Source organism: Mytilus edulis, chromosome 11 (assembly GCF_963676685.1).
Source record: "Mytilus edulis chromosome 11, xbMytEdul2.2, whole genome shotgun sequence".
NCBI classification, from domain to species: domain Eukaryota; kingdom Metazoa; phylum Mollusca; class Bivalvia; order Mytilida; family Mytilidae; genus Mytilus; species Mytilus edulis.
In genome coordinates, this window is record NC_092354.1 from 34341180 (window position 1) to 34365128 (window position 23949).

Consider the following 23949-nt stretch of genomic DNA (forward strand, 5'->3'; position numbering starts at 1 on the left):
CAGTATATCATAATCAGATGCTGCTACATATGCGACACCCGACGTGTTGCTTAGTTAATCTAGTGTTCGTGTTGTGAATCGGTGCCCTAACACTCCCCACTTTCAATCTCTGTCAAATATAAATCTTGTTTATTACTACCTGTATTTTTTTTCAATATTAAATACAAGTTTTCCGAAAATGTACTTCCATTTATAAAGAAACACTATTGACTCGTAAAAACAATTATGGCACCCGAATGACAGTAAGATTTTTACATTTTAATGTGTTATACCAGATATATAATCTATATTTAAATTTTCTTTAAAAGCCTGGCAGTGACATTGAGTTGTTTTTATCATATATTCTTTAAATAGAGTTGTCTCATTGGCAGTCGTACAACATATTTATTTTTATATCGTTTGAAGTCAGTAGCAAATACATGTATCGTAACACGACTATAGTTAAATAATTTTCAAAATATTCTGTTAAACAATTATGTTCTAATCGAGGCATTTATTCATGGTATATATAATTTGCAAATCTATTTCGTACACGCTTCTTTGTCTTCTATTTATAAAGACACATAGGTTCGTCTTTATAATTCAATTATATTTTTAACTTTGCTAATTATAGTGTAAATGCAATGGAAATTCACAAGTTATATAATTAGCTTAATATTTTGAAATCATTTCTTCTTGATTAATCAAACTAAGTTGCTGGGAAAACTTAACTGAGAGGTAATAAAAAGCTACTTTTTATTATAATGCAGAAACAATTTTCACTTTTAGTACATGATGCATATGAAAGTAAAATCATAGTTTTTAACCAAAATAAAGATGTAACAAAATGAATAAAAATAATTGTGTAACAAAATGAATAAAAATAATTGTGTAACAAGATGAACAACACAGTTACCATTAAAATGGTAGCTAATTGTTTTGATATTTTGTTTTGAACATTGTTTAAATTTTGTTATAACACAATGCTTTGCTTTTTAGCTCACCTGACCTGAAAGGTCAAGTGAGCTTTTCTCATCACTTGTTTTTTGTAAATTTGACATGTTCGATATTAAATCGTCTTTTCCAAAATTGTTTTGTTCGAGGACTGGCAAATTTATTCGTAAATATTTGATTGCAAAAATGTTTGAAAAACTCGGAAGAGAACAGCAATAAGAATGCAGAACACCATATAACAAAGTATATCATAGTCTGTCTTATCTAGAAATACTTTGCTGATATTTGACAGAGTTTGTACTTTTTCTGATCGATTTCTGACACTGCGCCTTATATATGGTCAATGGTCACAACGTTACGGACGTAATATGTTCTTACGTCATCGTACTTATCATTTTGTTCGGGATCTCCCACAAATGATTCGTATGATACGTGTGGACTCGGATACATTATTTTCTATGAAATCATGTGAAAAAGGGGCTGGAATTACTGGAGAATTTCGTATTAACTATATCGAACAATAATTGAAAACATCAACCAAATGATCCAACCCCAGTTTTTAACGGTGTTCGTAATGATCATTTTATAGTGTTTTCTTTGTTTGTGCATTTTGTAGGCTGTGGCTTTTTATAAAGAAGTCGTTTCATTATTTTTTTCATTTTTTGGTCTCTCCGTTGTCAATTTATCTTTAACTTACTTGTATGGTTACCTGTTTGGTGTTTTCCGCCAAATTTATGTTTGAGTTAGGAATTTGTTGCTTATACTTTGCATTTGGTTCTACTTCAGTAGATTTTAGTTCTTATATTTTTATAGATGACAAGGCATTTTAATTGATATCAGCAACATTATATTCTCTTTTCATCAAGTGAGTTTACTTGTACATTTTGTTGGTGGATTGCTGTTGGTTTTTTTTTTAATTTCTTTTCAGTCGTGAAGGTTAACGTGAAAATATTCCGTATTTAATCAGCATAAGAGAGATGAAAGCCTACATAGTTTCTTGTGGATAGTTGTCTAACTGGCAATAACACGACTATAGTTAAATCATTTTCAACAAGTGTAACTGTGAGCTACTGCTCACTGATGATACCCCGCCGCAAGTGGATATTGCCAATAGTGTAAACATATGTAAGTGTTCGGTAAACAGGAAGTTGTCAAGTGATGAATCTGAAAACGCATCACACGGTATAGCTGACTTATATAAACCCTGAAACCAAATTTCAGAAATCCTGGCATTGTAGTTCCTGAGAAAAATGCGACGAAACATTTTCAACTTGGCCATCATGTGTAAAATGATATAAGTGTTCGGTAAACAGGAAGTTGTCGAGTGATGAATCTGAAAATGCATCACACGGTAAAGCTGACTTATATAAACCCTGAAACCAATTTCAGAAATCCTGGCATTGTAATTCCTGAGAAAAATGTGACGAAAATATTCATGGGACGGACGGACTGACTGACAGACTTGAGGGACTGACGGACTGATGGACGACTGACGGACTGACGGATGGACAGACAGAGGTAAAACAGTATACCACCCTTTTTTTCAAAGCAGGGGTATAAAAAGTTCTGTTAAACAATAATGTTCTAATAGAGGCATTTATACATGGTATATATAATTTGTAAGTCTATTTCGGGTACACTTCTTTGTATTCTATTTATAAAGACAAATAGGTTCGTCTCAATAATTCAGGTATATTTTTAACTTTGCTAAATATAGTGTAAATGCAATGAAAATCCACAAGTTATATAATTAGCTAAATATTTTGCCATTTTCACATGATTTATATGAATAAAATCATAGTTTTTAACCAAGTTTTAGATAAAACAAGATAAATAAAAATAATTTTGTAACAATATAAACAACACAGTAAACATGGTGATCATTAAAATTTTAGCTGATCGTTTTGATATTATTTTTTTTTTATTATTGTTTGAATTTTAGTATAAGACAATGCTTTATTGGGGAAAATTTGGCATGTTTGATATTCAATCCTATTTTCCAAAATTGTTTTGTTCGAAGACTGGCAAATTTATTCGTAAACTTTTTTCTATAAAAAGCGAAAAACAGTAAAGATCTTTGTTATTTAATCGTAATTTGTGTTTATCTATAGATATTTAGTATGACGCTCGAGCCATCGTGTCAAATTTGTAATTGTCGTTGTTAATTTTTCTTAAAATATGGTATACTCAGAAATAATAAGCAATCTTGCAAAATACCATTCTTTCTCCTATTGAAGCATCGGATTTAGTTTCCCCATTTCGACAAGACGGTGATATGCATTCATCCCGCTTAAGCAGGGAGGGGATGTCAGACACTATATGTGTGTACCCTAGTCAAATGTGTGTGTCTTTAATAATGATCGGAGTCTTTTAACTGTGTCATATTGGGAAAAGATGCATTTTTCGTCTGATTTTTATCATCCAAACTGATTTAATTTAAAAACGATTTCATGGACACCTCTTTTTTAAAATGACATTTGGTTTGATAACGTAGGAAGATTATTTGTACCAATTTTCAAGAAAGTGTCAATAATGCCTATTTATTGAATTTGATAAAATATACCGCAAAAAAATCGACTATATTTGATGTTTTGCAAAGTTAGATTCATTATTTAAAATCAAGTTCAATATTACACATGCTTTGATTGACATTTGTTTAAGCTATGGAAATTTTGTATGTACTCGAAAACGATGGCATCCATGAAATACCAGTATCGTTCGGAAGATCCGTTGGAAGTAGAAACCATCCCTTGCCTGGTGATATAAAGGACTACTTTCTCGAGATGTGTCCAGGTAACATTTTGCATACATAGTTTGGTTATACATTGAATTAAAAGGACCATAATGAGATAGTGAACGACGCATCATGGTCATCCTTATAAGGTCAAATAAATAACCTATCTTGATATTAAGATACAATTTATAAGAACCCTAGAAGTCATTTCAATACGGCAATCATGATATACCCTGAAGTTTATTGATCCTTTTGATGATATATGTACCTAGCCACAGTAATATTTTATTGAAAATCAATTTATATTCTTTATATGCAAAACCCACTATGCTTTAGTTCATACTATTTCAGTGAAGGAGGTTGCTACTCAGTTTCAAAATAATAAACATTTCAAAACAATAATATATATTGATTATGGAATAAAAAAGGAATCAAAAGAGCAATAAAAAATATAGGTCATGTGCTTGTTTTCGAGATATTTGATTTTTTTAGCTTTATCATTGACAAGTTTAAGTTCTCAAAAAATTATAAAATGATTAAAATTTTATAAGACTTTTACAGATGGCTCATCATTATACATTTAAATGATTTATAGAAGGAAAATGGGGGTCAATTGGCAACAATTTTTAAGACATTCAAATGGAAAACCCCAATTGATACCGAAAATGAGACAAAATTCCAAAACATAACTAGCGAACATCCTTAAGCGAAGATCAAATTTTTGTTGACCATAATTAGAGTTAAGAATCTAATTGATCAAATGACAGTTATACAAGTAAACATCAATTTACTATTCATCCGTAAAGTCAGCAATGTGAACAGCATTAGAACATTTTAAACCATAACATTCACTACATCAATCCAAACAAGGCAGATCATTTTTTTTCTACAGACACATCTTTTTGTGTCGCAGACACAGATGAATCTGCTTCATATTTAGACCTTTTTCTCGAAATGACTACTGATTGTAGGTTGAATACCAAAATTTATGACAAACGCGATGATTTTAATTTTCCTATAGTCAACTTTCCATTTCTGTGTAGCAACATCCCAGCGACACCAGCATATGGAGTATATGTGTCTTAATTGATACGTTACTCTAGAGCTAGCTCAAAGTACGTTGATTTTGTTGAACGAGAATTACTGCTTTTTCAAAAGTTGCTAAGACAGGGCTATGAACCAATCAAATTATGGTCATCACTCAAGATATTTTACGGTCGCCATCATGAGCTGATTGGCCATTATGACAAAAGTGTGTCAGAAATCATATCTGATATTCTTCCTCAGTCATAAGAACCTTCCATCATTACCGAACTGAACAAAGAAATAACACGACGGGTGCCGTATACGGCTAACCCTTTCGGAGCACCTGATTTCACTCCCGGTTTTTAGTGGAGTTCGTGTTGTTTCTTAATTATTATTTATTACTGTTAATTTAAATGTCCTTTGGTTTTGTGAGTCATTGTTTGCTTCTTGGTTTTGATTGTTATTGTTTTGTTTACATTTGCATTTAATAATGTTGATACGTTTATCAGGTGCAGGAGAAATGTATATCAACATTGGACAAAGGGTTTGACGTTTGATTTCCCAACCATAGTTTGTACCTCTTTTATTTGTTGAAAAGTATCCTATATTTTCGTAAGCAATACAGTGTACCATATATTATCCTTTGTAATAAACATATTGAAATTAATAACGCTTAATGTTGATATTTCATTTACTAAGCCAGCGTTCCATTGAAAAAATGACATAGTTTTCCCTTCTTAAATGTATTTTTACATTTTTGTTATAATCTCAATAGTCTAAAAGTTTTCTTTTTTCAACTGTAATGTGATTTTACTGTATTTATTAAGATCACGGAACAATAGAATAAGAATCGATAAACAAATTTTCCAGACATAGCAGACGCAAAAATAAAACTTTTTAGGAAACAAATGCTAAGGTAACCGTAATTGCAACGATGAACAAACAAATACGGACATGTTCGTATCAATTTCCCTTTATAAAACATGATTTGATTTATAACTTTTTTGTTTTGATATAGTACTGTTGAGCTTGGGTTCATATTAACATTTGGAAAACACTTTTCGTTATTAAATACTTTCAATATAGTCAACCACTTTAATACTATGTGTATGTGTGTGTACTGGAATATGAACTGTTATCTTTATTTTTTTAGGACCAATTTCCCAATTTGACACAGATTATGTTGTCCTCCCAATCCTAACAGAGAAAGGAATTATGAATATGGCATTCGACATATTCGAACCATGCAAGTAGACAATTAATCCTCAAAATGTTTAATCAAATAGCGTTATATAGTCTTTCTGTTTATAGAAATTTGTTCATGGTATCTAAGTGTAGACCACCATATTTGATTTTAAAATAGCAGTACACATTCGTTTTAGTTCTTTGCTTAAATATGCAGATATTTAGTCAGATTGGCAAATATTGTGTAAAACTGGTCGTTTATATAAAGTAAAAAATTGATTTAGTGCATAAATTAGACTGTTCTTATTATGAATTATAAAAATATATTATAATACATATTTGCTTTTATTCGTTTCAAATTTTAACTGAGCCATATAAGGGGCTACTCATATAGTAAAAAAATATATACGGATAAGATAGCGACTATTTTGTTTTTGACAAATCCAGTAGCAGGTTAAAGTTTTTGATGAAGTTGAAGTGCAATCAAATTGATAATTAGTACACATGTTCCCAATGATATGATCTTTCTAGTTTTAATGCCTAAATAAATATTTTACCCAATTATCACGGTCCACTGAACATAGAAAATGATAGTGCGGATGGGGCATCCGTGAACTAGGGTCACATTCTTGTTTAAAGCATATTACGAAACTGATTTTTAATAATTTATTTCTTAACTATAAAGATTATCGTTGATAATCTCAATGATATTGATTTTCTCGCTTGAGCCTTAATCTGGTAAATGCATGCTCATTCATATATTTATGAAGAAATTAAGAGCTCATCATTAATGCCCATTATTCGAAGTTTCATGGCTTTAAAAAAGGAATAATATTATTTTTGTATCGGCAAGACGATCAATTTAATAGAAATTTACAGCATTAAATGTAACCATAATTAATTAAAAAAAATAAATGGGTATATGTCAGGACTAATTAATAGGTATTATCACAGTAATGTGTGTAAATGTCATTGTTATTCCATCATTAAATCGTTTTATATGTATATCTCTCACATTCTAGTTTACAGTGTTTATGTTCAACTCAATCATTAGTTTTTAAACATGTCTTAATAATCGGATAAAGTGAGAAAGATCCGGAATTATTTTGGCGGAAAGAGGCTCGCGAGAGTAAAAAATGAATATTCAAAATGACAAATACCACGACAGTGGTTGGATTTTGAAGCAAATTCACATGCAGTGGTTAAATGAGGAAAAAATGTTGAAAAATGTGACAAAATCACTGGCTAACAACAAATCAAAATACGGCATTCTTATATAAGGTGTAATAAAGTATAAAAACGTCATTGCAAATAAAAAATGCTAAGTATGTCTCACACATGCCAACAAATTACTAACTATATTCATAAAACGTTTATTCACGCAGTTATATTGTTTAATTTCTATGAGATTGCGAACCAGTAAAACGTTAAGCATGATTGATCACGAGAGTTCATGTCAATTACCCATTATCTACTTCCAACACATTGACTGAAAAGGTAAAGTATGCGTTATATAATTGCACTTGTATTAGGATATTATTCATATATGCAAAGTAATCAAAGAAGTAAAGTTATCGTAAATTTGTTTATATTTTAAGATTTACACAATGAGTGTTATTTTTTTCTTTCTTCTTTTTGTTTGGTTATTTTACTCTCGCATTAATGTGTTTTGCGATATGGGTAGAGTGCACCTCATTTGACATTACATGTTTATAATATCCAATAAAATGTGATTGTAGATCCTTCTTTGAAATTTAATCTGTTTGTTACAACTGAAGAGTGGAGCCAGAAAAAAGTTACCGAAATTCCAGGTATTGACAGGGTTTATAGACCAAGATTGAGGGCAAATCTAAAAGCGTACTGCTCAGTAAGTGAATATTTTCATGAATTATGTGTCAGCTTTATATAAAAAAAATGACTTCAAAATGACGTATTATTTCAATTTTTATACTCAGTGATATATATTTTTTCATTAAGGAAAAGCTCGCCAAGTAGCATTTAGGCTATATACATACACCATGTTCAGTTGTTCATAACTGCAGGAGAAAAAGTGACGTTTTTTCGTGAAAACTAAAGGGAAAACTCACGAATCACTGAAACATGTATGTGCGAAAAAGGAATAAAGAATTGATTCTCACTCTCCGTCAATTTCGACAACACTAACAAAAACAACTAAAAAGGGGGAATTTGTTTCTTTTACTTTCCTTCTCAGTTACTCCCAAAATGTCAGATGTTACTATCGTTAAAAAAATAAATATATCATACATGCTTTTAGAAAAGAAAAGCCAGACTTTCTAAAAAAAATCAGAATTGCAATAACGACATCCGGTGTGACAGGTAAATGAAAGAGAAAAGGTTGTCATTAATTATAAGAGTAGCAATTTATTTCAGCACTTAGTTCTCACTTTGTGTATTAAGGTAGATCATAAGTAAATATTTTTTGAGATATAATTTTCTTATACTTAGCCAAAATGAAGATTTTACTATGCTCTTTTCAAAAATATAATAAAAAGTATGGGTCACCGTGCTTTTTAAAGCTATGAGTCGATGAAAATTGTCTAAAATTGGTTAGATTGTACATGGAAAAAACACATTGGTGTGCATAAAAAAAATCTATGAGATAGAATTTTGAAATAAATTGTGAAAAGATAGTTTTTGTAATATATTAATAAAATATAAAGAATAAAAAGAAAAAATTGGCGTCACCGAACTTGTTTTCTTGCTACAAGTAAAAAGAAAAAAATTCCCTATCAGTCCAGTATATTTTTTTTACTAAAAGAGTTATCTTCCCTTAAATGAACCATTTGTAAAAAAATGATTCTCAAAGCAAAAAAAAAAAGATATTTGTTTAAATATTTTGAATTATACAATAAATTACCAAGTTATATTTATATTACTAAACAGTCTAACCTTTAAATAGCAAATCTGTCTCCAAATTTGCAGATTTAGGCAAATAACTAGACCGTTTTTTTACTGTGATTGTACAATCCAAGATGGCGGTATACCATGTATCTACCTTAAGCTTCCAATAATTAAGGAATGGAGACATTATGTTTAAGCAATACATATTTACTTCTTGTGCTAGTTTCAATTATCATACAAACTTGTCTGGACTAGCACTCATTTGTTTTACATTGACCTATGATGTTTGGCATGAAGCGTATAGCCATAACCATTCATATCAGTCATGGCCTTTATTTTAACTTCACATTTTTATCTTAAAACAACAATACAACTGATGTTGGTTCTTAACCTTTGACTTTCAAGCTCAACTAATTTACTAAGAATATCTAAGACAAAAGCCATATACATTTTTTGCATCCAATGTCAAGTCCTTCTTAATAAACAAAAGAACTTGTTCCTTGGGTTCATACCCTTTGTATAATAAATCATTGTGACAATTGTTTCTTTCCAACATGGTTTATATCTCCATATTGCCTTGATTAGACCTTTGTAGTTCACAATAGTTTTTGCTACTAGGTATTCAATTTTTCTCTCCATCACGTCATCATTTTAGTTCTCTTATTTGTGTTTTTATTTCACCAAAGTTGTCTTTGCGATACAAATCACGACTATTTTATTTCATTGACTGTTTAATCACTTTGAAACTGATAAGATCTCATTTCTAATTAGTAAATACTCTAAATGCTTGTTTTTATGGGAAAAACTCAACTTTGGACACTATAGGATTTGTATTTGTCATTAATAAAAAAAAAAAATGCTTTACTGATGTAACGCATGCTCGACGGAAATCCTGATGTCAATGTTATAGTGTAACTCCAAACATGAAGATAGATTCGTGAAAATCATACTTAATTTATATATACTTCTAAAGTATTTGAGAACCCAGTTTGAACCACGACTAAGCACATACTATATAGAAAGCTATTTTGATCACTATTGAGTGAACTAAACATGGAATGATTAATTGCTTTTTGACAAGGTATTGACATTGTTTTCAGATTAATTTGGACAGTTAATTTAATAACTGATTTGAAGTCGTCTTTGATTAAATATTACTAGAACACAACCGCGAAATCGCGGGCATTTAGAACTGTTGAGATTTTGTGTCTGGAGAATTTCAGAAAAAATATCAAAATTCATAGGTACTTGGAAATCGTTTAAGGAACCGTTCAATATTTATCAGATGGATGGGCCGGTGCAAAATGGGGCGGGGCAAGCACTTTTTTTTTTAAATATTTAGTAAATGGGCCAGAACATATTTTATAGGAAATTTTTTTATCCATTTCATCGGTGTGTAAGAAATTTCTTTTGCGGGCACTCAAAAACTTGTTTCATTTCTGTCAACTTGAAGGATTTAATTAAGGATTAAAAAAGCTAAAATTTTCTGTTCGGACTATCTTATAAATTATTTTGATCTTATGGAATACCAAGTTGTTTAATAGTTTGGTGTATAGCTGTTAAATCTATGGATTTAATTAACAGGTAAGAAAAAAAGCTCAAATTTTTAGTGAGGGATAAATTCAGATAGTCAACTTTAATTTTTTTGTAAATTTTTCAAATCAACTTGGATTTTCAAAAACCTATACAGCTTATTCATTAATATATTGATCTTATAGGAAACCAGGTTGTTTGGTAGTTAGGTGTATTGCTGTTAAATTTATGGATTTTATTAATAGGTAAGAAAAAAAAAGCTCAAATTTTCATTTTAGGCTAAATTCAGATAGTCAACTTTAATTTTTTTTATAACTTTTTCAAATCAACTTGGATTTTCATAAAACTCAAGAGCTATCTCAATTATATATTGATCTTACAGAAAGCCACTTTGTTTGGTACTTTGGTGTATTGCTGTCATTTTTATGGATTTTATAAATAGGTAAAAACAATCTAGAATTTTAAGTTTAGGCTGAATCTAGATAGTCATCTTTAATGTTTTTTATAACTTTTTTAAATCAACCTGGATTTTCATAAAACTATACAGCCTTTTCATTTATATATTGAACTTACAGAATGCCACGTTGATTGGTAGTTTGGTGTATGTCTGTCATTCTTACGGATTTAATAACAAGGTTTAAGAAAAAGCTCAAATTTTCAGTTTATGCTAAATCCAGATAGTCATCTTTAATTTTGTTTATAACTTTTTCAAATCAACATGGATTTCCTTAAAACTTTACAGCCATTTCATTTATATATTGATCTAAAAGAATGCCAAGTTGTTTGGTAGTTTGGTGTGCTGTTGTCATTCTTATGGATTTAATAAAAAGGTTTAAGAAAAAGCTAAATTTTCTGTTTTAGGTTATTTCAAGATAGTCATCTTTAAATTTGTTCATAAGTTTTTCAAATCAACTTGCATTTTCATAAAACTCTACTGCTAAATCATTTTTATATTGATCTTACTGAATGCCAGGCTGTTAAGTACTTTGTTTTTTTGCTGTCATTTTTATGGATTTAGTTAATAGCTTAAAAAAAAGCTGCAATTTTAAGTTTGGACCAAATTTGGATGGTGACTGGTCACCTTTAAATTTTTTTTTAACTTTTTCAAATCAACTTAGATTTTCATATAACTGTACAGCTTTCTCATTTATATATCAATCTTACAGAATGCTAGGTTTTTTGGTAGTTTGGTGTTTAGTTGTCAAATTTAGGGAATTAATTAATAGGCGAAAAAAGCTGCATCAAATTCAAAAACATGCCTGCCTATATTTGCTTAAAAGGACCATAATTTCTTTTTCCAAAAGTAGAACAGATAAAGGAATATTCATATTTGAACTAAATGTATACATATATATGGAATTAACTAGCACATTTTAAATTTTGTATTAACACCAAAGTTTATTCTTTGATTTCAAGACATAAAATTTAAAAACTTTAAAATAGAAAAAGAACCTAAATCATTTTTGATTGTCTTAAATTATAGTTTTAGAGGGGCAAGGACTTTTTTTATAGATTTTTTTAGATGGGCAAGGACTTTTTTTCAGAATTGAAAAGGATGGGTGTTTGCTTTTTTAATGAAACAATATTAAGAATGCACCGGCCCATCCATCTGGTAAATATTGAACGGTCCCTAAGCCTGTATCCAAAGTCCAAAGTCCGTTATTTTTTGTTTGTTAACTTCCATTATGTTCGCCTTTCTGTATACTATGAACATACGTATACTGTTAGTAAAGTGTATTTGCAAGTTTAAAACCGGAAGTCCTGTTTCACATAAAAGCGAAATCGCGGGCATTTTAGGCTTGGTTGAAATTATGTTAACTATTTAAGGATGAATTTTTGTAAAAGATTTTATGTCTCGAGTATTTAAGAAATGCTATCAAAAGTCATATAGCCACGGTGCATGGAGACAGGACAATATTTTTAAGCCCCCTCTTTTTTTCAAAGTTCGTTATCATTTTGTTTTTCGTTATATTCCATTATTTTCACGTTTTCTGTATACTTTGCACATACATATCTTTATTCTAAATATTAAATTGTATTTAATTTTTTACTAACTATCAGTTCAAAGTTTTCTTCTACATGGCGATCACTGCTATATTATATAGAAATGCAACACAATAAAACAAAAAAAGTTTACAAGTAGCTAAATACGTAATTGTGACCCCATAAGTTACAAATGGTTTTAATTTATATTGTTTGACTCTGCATTTCTAAAAACTGTCAGTTAATTTGGTATAGTAATCAAACATTTTGTATTTTCTAGGGCCTGAGTAATGAGTTAATGTGGTAAATATTTCGAGGTTTTAAAGGTCAAATCCGACAGAAGTCTTTTATTTGCACAATTATATATGATTTGCTTTTAATAAACTTTCTGATTGGTAAACCTAGGTGAGCGATACATATGTGTTTCTTTGTCTGTTTGAACAAAACCTCTTGGTAAATATTTTTCAATTGTACGTAACATTTAGAAAATGGTTTTCCATTTTAGGGATACAAATTGATTAAAGAATGAGTATATGAACTTCTGTGGAACGCCACAGCTGTCTTATGTGAAACTCTGATATTTGGTTTTGTTGATCTATTATTACTTGATGATAGTTTGCCTTTACATACTATGGTTTTGACATTACGTTATAATGTTTTGATATAACTTAAATTGGAATAGTTATTTCATAATGGTATTTCGATATTACATGATATGGTTTCGTATTGACTTGATATAGTTTTGTCATTACTTAATATGGTTCTGTCATTAATCGATGTGGTTTCACCATTATTTAATATGGTTATGTCATTAGGCAATGTGGTTTTAACATTACTTGATGTGTATGTGACATAACGTTATGTAGTTGTTTCATTACATGATGTGGTTTTGTTATTTCGTAATGATGATTTGTCAATTCTTTATATGGCTTTAACATTACGTAATGATGTTTTAAAATTTGACGATTGTACACTACATGATGTTTTTGTTTCATTATTTGATGTGGTCATGCCATTCTTTGATGTGGTTATCCAATTACTACTACGAGGTTAAACCACATGACCATTTTGGAAAAAAATATATTTTATTTTAAACCGATTTCCATATATCGTTTGTGTAATGCGCTTTGAATGAGTACCGCTATCAATTAAGTTATGTTCAAATTAAAGTTCAGGTTGTAGGTCATAGTTATTTGATATGAAAAAGGGGAACGACAGACAAAATTAAGAAAAAGGTATTAAAACATTTACAATAATTCGGATATAAGGGGACATCCCCAAACCATTTGGGACTGTCGTTTTTTCCTTAGTTCCCAAATGGAAGCTGTAAATTAAAGATTCTTATTAACCCTTTGTCTCGCCTGATAATTATGCTGTCAGTTTAAAAGCGTAATGTTGACTAACTGTACATTAACCGATACACTTAACGGAGGAAAAAATGTTTTCCTGTATATGCTTTTATCTTGATCTTTAACAATATCTCATATAGGTTGCATTTCTGTAAATATTGACAATGCAATTTCCCATAGGAACTCCTTTTACGGCTAAAACTACCACTTTTACTATGAAGTTTTGAAAAAAATCTTATCCTAGAATTGAAAGTTCATATGCATCACAAGTTTTTTCAAAGGTCACAATATAGGGCTGTGCGGCATATTTTCAACGTTTATATGGCCTGAACTTCTCAGAGTTTAAACTTACACTAATTTTCTTAACTACCCCTACCTCGAATGAAAGGTTACCACATATTTCAACGTAAACAATATTCACGTGTTTATTTACTGGTCACATTCCCAAGTTCTGTCTCTGCGATATGGAACACAGAGAGCATAACAGATTACTGGAAACCAGTATGTAATCAAAATTTATTTGCTATGAATATTCAATTACTCCCCAAAAGAGGCGTGTTTTGAGAAACAGCTGTATTTACAAAGTGCAACCTATACAGACATTTATTCAAATAGAAAACTCTCTTAAAATCAGTTTTTCTCACAATAATACTCATTTATCAGAATTAAAGTCTTAAAGAAATCACTGTGTATACTCTAAGTTTTTCTTTACTATACATTTTATACCCCCTCCCCTGTTTCAATTTTTTAAAGAGTTTGAAAACAAGACTTCAATTATTGCCAGCTTACCCTATTTGCATATTTTCTGATAAAAAATGCCTAGAACCTGTTAAAAAACTGTTTTGATAACATATTGAAAGCATATCATCAATGTAATGTTTAGCAGTCAATCATTACAACATTCAAGATTATATAAAGAATCCAATCCAGCCTCTATCTCCAGTCCACATCTTACTGTATGCCTATTTGTCAATTAAAGAACACATTTTCTGCCTCAAATGGTCAATTTAGAATTCTTGTCACAACAGTATCATCTGTAACCATATATCTGACACAATTTAGCTACTATATATACTACAAGTGTTTAAACAAAGCCATATTTGCAATAGTTGTATGTATGCAGATACCAGTCTGAGATATAAATTCACTTAAAATGTTGTAGAGATGACTGCTAACATCTGATTTTTGCATAACTTCCAAGCATAGTTATTGTTTTCTATATCAAGAACTTTAAAATCATAAAATCATAGCATTTACAAGTTAAATTATTTGTTTTATGACCCAGGAGGTAGGCAATTTTCTATGTTTTTTGCCCCTGGGGCCTCAAATTTCCTAAATCATTCTTCTGTTTCTAGCAATTTGGAATATTTAGTACATATTCAGGATAGAACACACTATTGTAAGTTTTCTTGAGATATTTTTGTTTTTCTAGCTTGTATTTATTATGCCGTGGTGACAAAAAAGCAGATTTAGGTGTTGCGGATTACTTTTGGGTTATCGAAAGGACACAAATACCCCATAAATAATATTCAGGAAGGATCTATGAAATTCAATGACTGCGAAGAGTAAATATAAGCACTTCTTAACAATTTAACTTACAAATATGCAAATATTATGATTTAATTTTGTATCCAGGACTTTAAGTAAACTATGCATACTGTAAACTGTGAATTTATGCTGAGTCATCATATTTAAGGCACAGGATTCTATCAATCTTCATTAAATATTTATAAAACTTCTTATTTGAGTTAATTTCTTTAAAATGTGCGAAATAAAGCAAATTTGGTTAAATTCTGAATGTTCCCCTTTTTCACCCTATATATAAGTTTTACAACAATTCATGGAGGTTTACATTTATCATGTCAAAACAGTTTAATTTGGTAATATTTAATGCATTAAAAAACTTATTTAGGAATAAAGAAATGCGGTATGGTTGCCAATTAGACAACTCTCAACCACATACCAAGTTTCGAGTTGAACCTCGAGTTTGAGTCACATTTAAAGATAGAGTTCCGAATTATTTGAGTCTCATTTAAATTACGATTAAAAGTTGAAATTCGAGTTATCTAATATGAGTTCTATTTTTTTTATCGCGGATCAAGGGCTTTTACTCGAGCTTCCGAAAAGAGGGTTCAGGGGAAGGTATGCGTACAAAAGAAACAAATTTACAGCATATAAAACACAACATAGAAATTGAAATAAAGTTAGATGTGGTGTGATTGCCAATTTGACAATTTTCCACCATAGTTAAAATGCAGTGGATGCAAGCAATCACAGGCAACCGAACAACCTTCAGCACACCATACAGTTGGCCATATAATACCACCATGTGAAAATGTACTTTCTAATTTATAGCTAAACAATATACGAAAAACAAAAATGACACACATAAAGCAACGACAACCATTGAACTACAGGCTCCTGACTTGGGCAGGCATAAAAAAAGTGCACGCGGCGGAGTTTATCATGTATGTAAACCCTAACCTAACCTAAAGTATAATATAGAAGAAAATGCAAAGACAGTTTTGATTGGCTCACCTCAATAGATCCATCAGCGTGATCTCGGGTGCTTCGGAAGGTTAAGCGGATTATGTTCAACTTGTGGTACCCATCGTCTTATTCGTGAATGTACAAACCCAGTGATTTGGTTTTATTTGTTATTTACATTCGAGGAAAAGATGACGGGATTGTGGTTACGACAACTGGAACCCATCCGTCGTCACCTGTGAAACAGATATTTCAGAAAGTGTTTTTTTCAATTAGTGCGTGCTATATAAGAAACTGCAATTAATACACATAAAAGTGTAATATCCATATGTTCAAATGAAGATACACGCTAAAGAATAACCCGGAGAATTCTTATTTAATAGAATTGAAGCTTTGTCGCTTATTCCACCACCCCCCCCCATGAATTTCTATAAAACTGGTATAGGAGTTATTCTTCAAGATCAAGATAAAGCAGTGTTCCTTGGAATCAATACTGCTTTCAATTGAGAATTAAGGAAAAACTGGCAATGTTTAAGTACGTTTTTTCTTAATTTTGTCCGTCTTTTTCTTTTTCATATCAAACAACTATAAACAACAACTTCAACTTGAACTTTAACTTCATGGATAGCCGAACTCATCCAAAGCGCATTACACAAGCGACAAATGGAAATCGGTGTAAAATAGAACATTTTTTTCTCCAAAATTGTAACGTGGTTTTACCTCGTAGTAGTAATGGTGAAACCACATCAATTAATGACAGAACCATATTAAATAATGACAAAACTATATCAAGTCAATACGAAACTATATTATGTAATATCGAAATATCATCATGGAATGACTATTTCATATTGAGTTATATCAGAACATCATTACGTAATGTCAAAACCATATTATGTAAAGACAAACTATCATTAAGTAATAATAGAAAAACATAACGTAATATCAGAGTTCCACATAAGACAGCTGTACCGTTTCATACACTTGTTGAAATTTGAACATTATACAAACTGTGTTCCTCATAGGTGTCTCAGCTGTCTGACATGCTCCTGTACTGGATGAGAAAAAATTGTCTTTTCAAGTTTTTTAAATTGCTGCATTGGGCTACGGCTGCAGATAACAGTAATGGATATTGGCACATCACTCACACCTTTCAAGCTTTCTGGCAAAAACATGTCTATATGCAACGGTAAGTTTAACAGTAGTAATACGCTGATTATCCTTGAAGCATTTGCAAAGGCATTTCCATCTAACATCTATTTTGGTGGGTCAAGTTTTAATTTTGGTTTTGTTCTTCATATATGTTTGAAGTAAAACATGGTAATTGTAACAGAAATATCCCCAAATATGCCTTTACCTTAATATAAAACAGAACATTATTAAACTTCAATTCATAATTAAAAAAAATTGTGTCCATAGATGCCCAAATCGCACTATCATTTTCTATGTTTAGTGGTTCGTCAAAACTCTTAATTTGGCATAACAATTAGAAAAAATATTGCATAGATAATATGTGTACTAAGTTTCAAGTTGATTGAACTCCAAGTTCATCAAAAACTACCTTGACCAAAAACAGTAAGAGAGAATTTAACATTACAAAAAATCTGAACTTTTTTTTCAAGTGGTCACTGAACCATGAAAATGAGGTCAAGGACAATGGACATGTGACTGACGGAAACTTCGTAACATGAGGCATCTATATACAATATATGAAGCATCCACGTCTTCCACCTTCCAAAATATATAGCTTTTAAGAAGTGAGCTAACACCGCCGCCGCCGGATCACTATCCCTATGTCGAGCTTTCTGCAACAAAAGTTGCAGGCTCGACAAAAACCTGGTACTTTCTATAACTATTGTATACAGTTGTTTTTTTTTTCACTAGCGCTTAGTCATATTTTCTTGTTAAACAATGAACGGAGGTCATCATTGTAGGTATGAAAAATTGGAACATATCCATAATTATATATGACAGAAAAGCATGGTTACGAATCACATCACGAGCATAGTTTAAGAAAAATAAAATGAAACAATGGCAACTTTGACTTTTAAAATGTATCCTCAGTGCAATATCTTACTGGTAAGCAACAGGGTTAGGAAGCACGATAGGTCACACCATAACAAATGTAATGTTAGTGCTGTTAGATTGTTAAAAAGAAATCTGTCACATGTGAACGATTGTCATCTTTTATTATGTCGATATAGTATTGTAATTTTTTCAACAGACCATCAGTATCAATATAATCATGGAAATCAACAGTATAATAAGAACATAACAATTGCCTGGCAGATGACTTTAGAAAATCGTAAGGATACAAGACAATGCTACCTCTTTTCATTCTTTTTGAGAAGCATGTTTATTGTGTACATGAAATTGATAAGAAGTCCGCATAGAAAGAGCACAGTTGGTTAGCATATGCATGCATAATATAATGTCAGTTGAAAACACGCCTTTTTTGCCTCTTTGTCATATGAGTCATAACGTTTATATATTTAAAAACAATAATTTTGTTTCAAGTCTACCCGTTCTAAAATGTGTGTCATTCTAACAATACATTGTATATCAATTCAATGTAATGAAGAAAAAAAAACCACAATCAAGCAAGTATCCTTGACGAGTCGTGTTGAATCCAGATGATGCACTATGTCCAAAAGGCAAAATAGTCATTAATGAGAAATTAACTCTATTGAAAAGGTAAAAGTAAAAAATATTAACGTATTACAGATATTTTAAGAAAACCACAAATTGTCATTTGTTTGTTTTTTTAGCATGAAAAATGAAGAGTAAAAAGGTAAGAATAATATGTTATCACCTGAAAACTAAAAGCTCATCAAAATGATTGTTGTTGCCAATTACTTCAATACGTGTGAAGTATGAAGAATCAAAATCATGTGCAGTTTTTGGTGGGGTTCGTGTTGTTTATTCTTTAGTTTTCTATGTTGTGTCGTGTGTACTATTGTTTTTCTGTTTGTCTTTTTTATTTTTAGCCATGGCGTTGTCAGTTTGTTTTAGATTTATGAGTTTGACTGTCCCTTTGGTATCTTTCGTCCCTCTTTTATACACCCCTTAGAAAAAGTAATGGTTACTCAATTATAAATTTAAAGTAATAGAAAATAACCTCAACATAATATGGTCTTTACTCGTAACAGGTTGTGGACGAAAAAGCATGAGACGAGTTACCAAATGAGCCACAGAATTAAATGTCATAGTGGTATTCCAAAATATGGAAATCTGAAGGTCGTTCAAATTTCCCCCTTTTCTTATCTGTATAACCAAACTGTCATTATCGAGCTGTCTTACATTTTGACGAGAGGAAAAAAACCAACATAATGGTTCCATGAAAATTATATAAAAAAGAATCCCTAAAAAGAATCTAACCTAAACGTCAAAAGTACGTGCATTTCGTCAGAATGTAAGAAGCTCTAATATAGCACTTACATTTAGCATGTATTAGACTGGTGCCTTAAATATTTAGTGCTACATATAACAAGTTATGGTATCATATTGATAAAGAAATGATTTTACAGATTTTACATAATGTACAACCTTTACATACCGTTTTAACAGCTAGCAAGTAATTTCTTTGCTACTGCTACAAATGTACGTGTATCAAATTTTTACTTTTAAGAAGTAATACAGTGCTTACACCTAATAAGTTCTTATACTGCTTATATACACTGGGGTAAATGTGATCTCCGTAACTGCAGTTACGTATATCAAAATTCTGTATTTTTATATAGTCAGCAGCATACAGCTTATTACAGATGAAATATAAGTAAAATTGAGTCTGTCTCAGTTATCAGTTTTTACACATCCAAAATCCAAAGGATTAAGTGTAAGGACATCATAATCAGTTGATTTTTTTCTAATGTTGTTATAACATAGTGGGGATAGTTTTTTTCCCGATGATTTCATATATTTTGACGAATTTGTGACAGTTTTATTTTAAAAAATAATCCGAACTATTAAATCGAAGATAATGAATGAAGCGGATTCAACGGAACTCAAAAGTCTAAAAATGTATTACAGTTACGGATATCAGACTATACAGTTACCTATATTCTCGCCTTTTTTTAAATGATGATTTGTCCCTTTAGCGGTTGAACTATGAAAAAAATCTGTATAATTATATCAATTTCAAAGTTAGGTATACTTCAAATAAGACAAGAAATACCGATGAATTATACAGAATTATTACAGAATTGACAAAAGAAATATTGACCAGAAACATCGTCCGCAATCTTTGGAAATGCGTAACTGCAGTTATGGAGATCACATGTACCCCAGTCATATAATAAGTACTTACCATGTTTATTATTAACAAGTATTACTCCTATGGATTGAACTTGAAACTCATACTTTGATAAAATCATATTAAACAGGGTTCATACACCTTTTTAGTTCCATTTTTCCATGACTTTTCCATGACTTTTCAAGGATGTTTTATGAAATTTCCATACCCCAAAACTATAGACCAAAAACTCATCCCTAATGCTATAAACATGCTTTTGTGTCCTTTCCATGCAACTAAATAAACAATCTTTTTAACATCCAATAATGACACAATTGCACTGAAACACAATAATGAGAAATACCAACATATTTATGAATGACAATACTGAGTTAAGTTTGCTAACAATGATGTAGACCTACTTGTTATCAAAGATTCTATGAAAGAGTATGACCTACACACTCATTTAAATGTCCCCTTTGGATATGTTCTGCCTCTTTTTACAGTATCAAAGAATATATACAAATTTTGAAATATTTTAATAAACAAAGTATTAGAAAAGGTTAGTTGGCATAATCCTCTTGACTGGTTGGACTTTCATCAAACAGATAATACATTGTAGACAAAAAACTATCACCTTCCTACTTAGAGGCATCATTACCATTTCAGAAGTGACATCTGTCTACTATCCAGAAACATATTCTTAAATACCGAGACGATATCCTCACAGCTTTTGTATGAAAAATTGCTCTTTATTATATGTAGGACTCTTATCATTTCAGCTCCTCTATCCATACGTATATACATAAAGGCAACAGAAGTATACCGCTGTTCAAAACTCATAAATCCATGGACAAAAAACAAAATCGGGGTAACAAACTAAAACCGAGGGAAACGCATTAAATATAAGAGAACAACGACACAACACTAAAATGTAACACACGCAGAAACGGACCAACGGACCAAGCATCAGACAAAATCCCACGATAATAACAAATATAACATCAAAACCAAATACATGAATTTGGGATAGACAAGTACCGTGACACGTCTTATCGCAATGTGAAATTACACTCAAAAATATACATTATCATTAAAAGTGTTTTTCAACGGCTGTTTGGTAGCAATAACTTCATTTTCGAATATTCCGATAGCTGGTTTCTTATTTCAATACTGTTAAAGCAAATTGCACTATAAAGGGAACCAGATGCGGTTGCATATTTTTATAAACAATTTTGAAGAAACGAATTTTAAATTCTCATTTTACACTTACCACAACTGGGGCCTTGTTTCTAGCATTCGAAAAAAACCAGTTTCGACAAAAACTAAGGGGATCATTTAATTTGAGATGTTTGATGACATGCAATAAAGATTACAGTGCAAATAATCCTTTTCCATGACTATTCAAGGACTTGTCACTAAAATATAGCTTTCCATGACTTTTAAAGGCCTTTCCACCCCTAAATAAAAATCCATGACTTTTCCAGGATTCCATGCCCCGTACGAACCCTGATTAAATTAATGTTTATTGATTTCATAAAGATTTAATTTGCTGGCACTTACAAAGCTCTCCAATGGAGTAATTTGAACTAATCTTGTTGCAAAATTTCCAGTTTCTTTTCTCCTCGGTACTGTTTTTAAATGTGTAATTGGATTGTATGCTTTCAGATCGATTTGCTGTTGAAGAAAACGCCTTGGCCACGCATGCATTACACACCATAACAAAAAATAATAGAAAAAAAAAAAAAAAAATAATAGAAAAAAAAACAAAAAAAAAAAACAGTCTCAAATCAGAGATTAGTCTTAATTATTGTATTTATAGAAAATAAGTGTGCATCATTAAAGAAAAAGTAAAATGTAATCTATTATTACATCAGATGTGTGTGTGTGTGAAATAGCAATTGTAATGGTCTGAAGCATTTGCCATCATGTTATAATCATCACGTAACATCATATAGTTAAGAGTGTTGGTATTGGGAAAAGTTGTTTTTTTTAATCATTGATATATTACAATGTATAAATACTTGGTTGTGCGTGTCCACTTGAATTTTTGGACTTGTGTGTTTTAAGGTAAATTATTAATTATTTGTATATGCATGTGTGTTTATTGTAATAACATGAACTGTACTATATTTTATACATCTTTGCCTCTTGTTCTGTCACAAATGAAAAACCACCAACCCGCTAACAATACAAATCCAAATATCATGTGCATAGCTAACAAACTAGTAGGCGGCTAGTTCGCCGGAGAATATTGAATACCTTCTGTATTATCGATCAAGATCCCTGAAACTATTTTTACCAGATTAAGTGACTTATAAACTTTTCAACAAAATGATAAAAACATATTATCACATTTTGTTACTAAACTAGGTCTTTGAAAATTTCCTGAAAATTTCCAAACCTACTTCGATTGTGCTTCTACCAGCATGGATATTTCTTCAATTTTTCATATTTCAAAATTCAATATATGTAGATGTTTATTATCCTAATTCTATCTTACTTTTGAGATATAGTTTTTCATATGTGACGTCATTTTTCTGCTGTTTCAGAAATTTCATAAATTCAAATGTGACGTAATTTTTGTGCCTTTTCGCCATCGTATGTGACGTCATTTTTATGATTTACTGCGTTGAGGCCTAGACTAAGTCGGGTGTGTCTATTCTGTGTTGGTTTTTACATTAGGTATTTGTGTTTGTTTTCTGTAATGAGTTAATACTTCAGTTTTATTATGTATATCTGTTATATTCATTTGATAAAATTTACTGTTTGCAATAGCATTAATTGTTCTAAATAATAAGGATGTTCTTATCCCAAGCATAAAAACATAGCCGTATTTGACACAACCTTTTTCAACTTTTGATCTTCAGTGCTGTACAACTTTGTACTTTTTTTCACTATCTGGGCGTCACTGGTAAGTCTTGTGTGGACGAGGCGCGTTTTTTGCGTAATGAATTTAAACCTGATGTTTTTGTTATCCATTAATCATGTGTTTCTTTGTCTAATACGTTCTCCTATTTATTTGTATTGTAGTCCAGTAATATTATGTTTTCATTCCAATGTTATATTTAACATAGCCATTTAAGTGCGAGGTTTGGCATGCCACAAAACCAGGTTCAACCCACTATTTTTTCCTTTCAAAATGTCCTGTACCAAGTCAGGAATATGGCCTGGCATTGTTATATTATTGTTCGTTTCTGTGTGTGTTACATTTTAACGTTGCGTCGTTTGTTTTCTCTTATTTTTGAGTGTAACTTCACATTGCGATAAGACGTGTCACGGTACTTGTCTATCCCAAATTCATGTATTTGGTTTTGATGTTATACTCGTTATTCTCGTGGAATTTTGTCTGATGCTTGGTCCGTTTCTGTGTGTGTTACATTTTAGTGTTGTGTCGTTGTTCTCTTATATTTAATGCGTTTCCCTCGGTTTTAGTTTGTTACCCCGATTTAGTTTTTTGTCCATGGATTTATGAGTTTTGAACAGCGGTATACTACTGTTGCCTTTATTTATTAGAGACACTTCTTCATTGTTTGACAAACATAACGAGCAACCAGGACATATGAATATGTGATCCCTTGTTGTTATTTTAATTCATCTTGTCAATAAAAAGTATTTTTCTGTGA

At 30.9% G+C, this 23949-nt stretch overlaps 1 protein-coding gene across 1 annotated transcript; it reads left to right on the plus strand.

The window, feature by feature from the left end:
- The first annotated feature begins 688 nt into the window (after positions 1-688).
- On the plus strand, positions 689-23949 carry LOC139495501 (uncharacterized). Its single transcript, XM_071283771.1, has 7 exons — positions 689-717; positions 3595-3726; positions 5847-5939; positions 7618-7745; positions 17118-17281; positions 18861-18883; positions 21992-23949. Exons 2-6 carry the CDS (start codon positions 3597-3599, stop codon positions 18877-18879), a joined length of 534 nt encoding a protein of 177 aa, XP_071139872.1. The 5' UTR covers positions 689-717; positions 3595-3596; the 3' UTR covers positions 18880-18883; positions 21992-23949.

Excerpts from the sequence above, each read along its gene's own strand:
- LOC139495501 (XM_071283771.1), top strand. The coding sequence starts at position 3,597 with ATGGAAATTTTGTATGTACTCGAAAACGATGGCATCCATGAAATACCA. Across the intron at positions 3,727-5,846 it reads CTTTCTCGAGATGTGTCCAG|GACCAATTTCCCAATTTGAC; the intron begins GTAACATTTTGC and ends TTATTTTTTTAG. Across the intron at positions 7,746-17,117 it reads ATCTAAAAGCGTACTGCTCA|GTGTCTCAGCTGTCTGACAT; the intron begins GTAAGTGAATAT and ends TGTTCCTCATAG.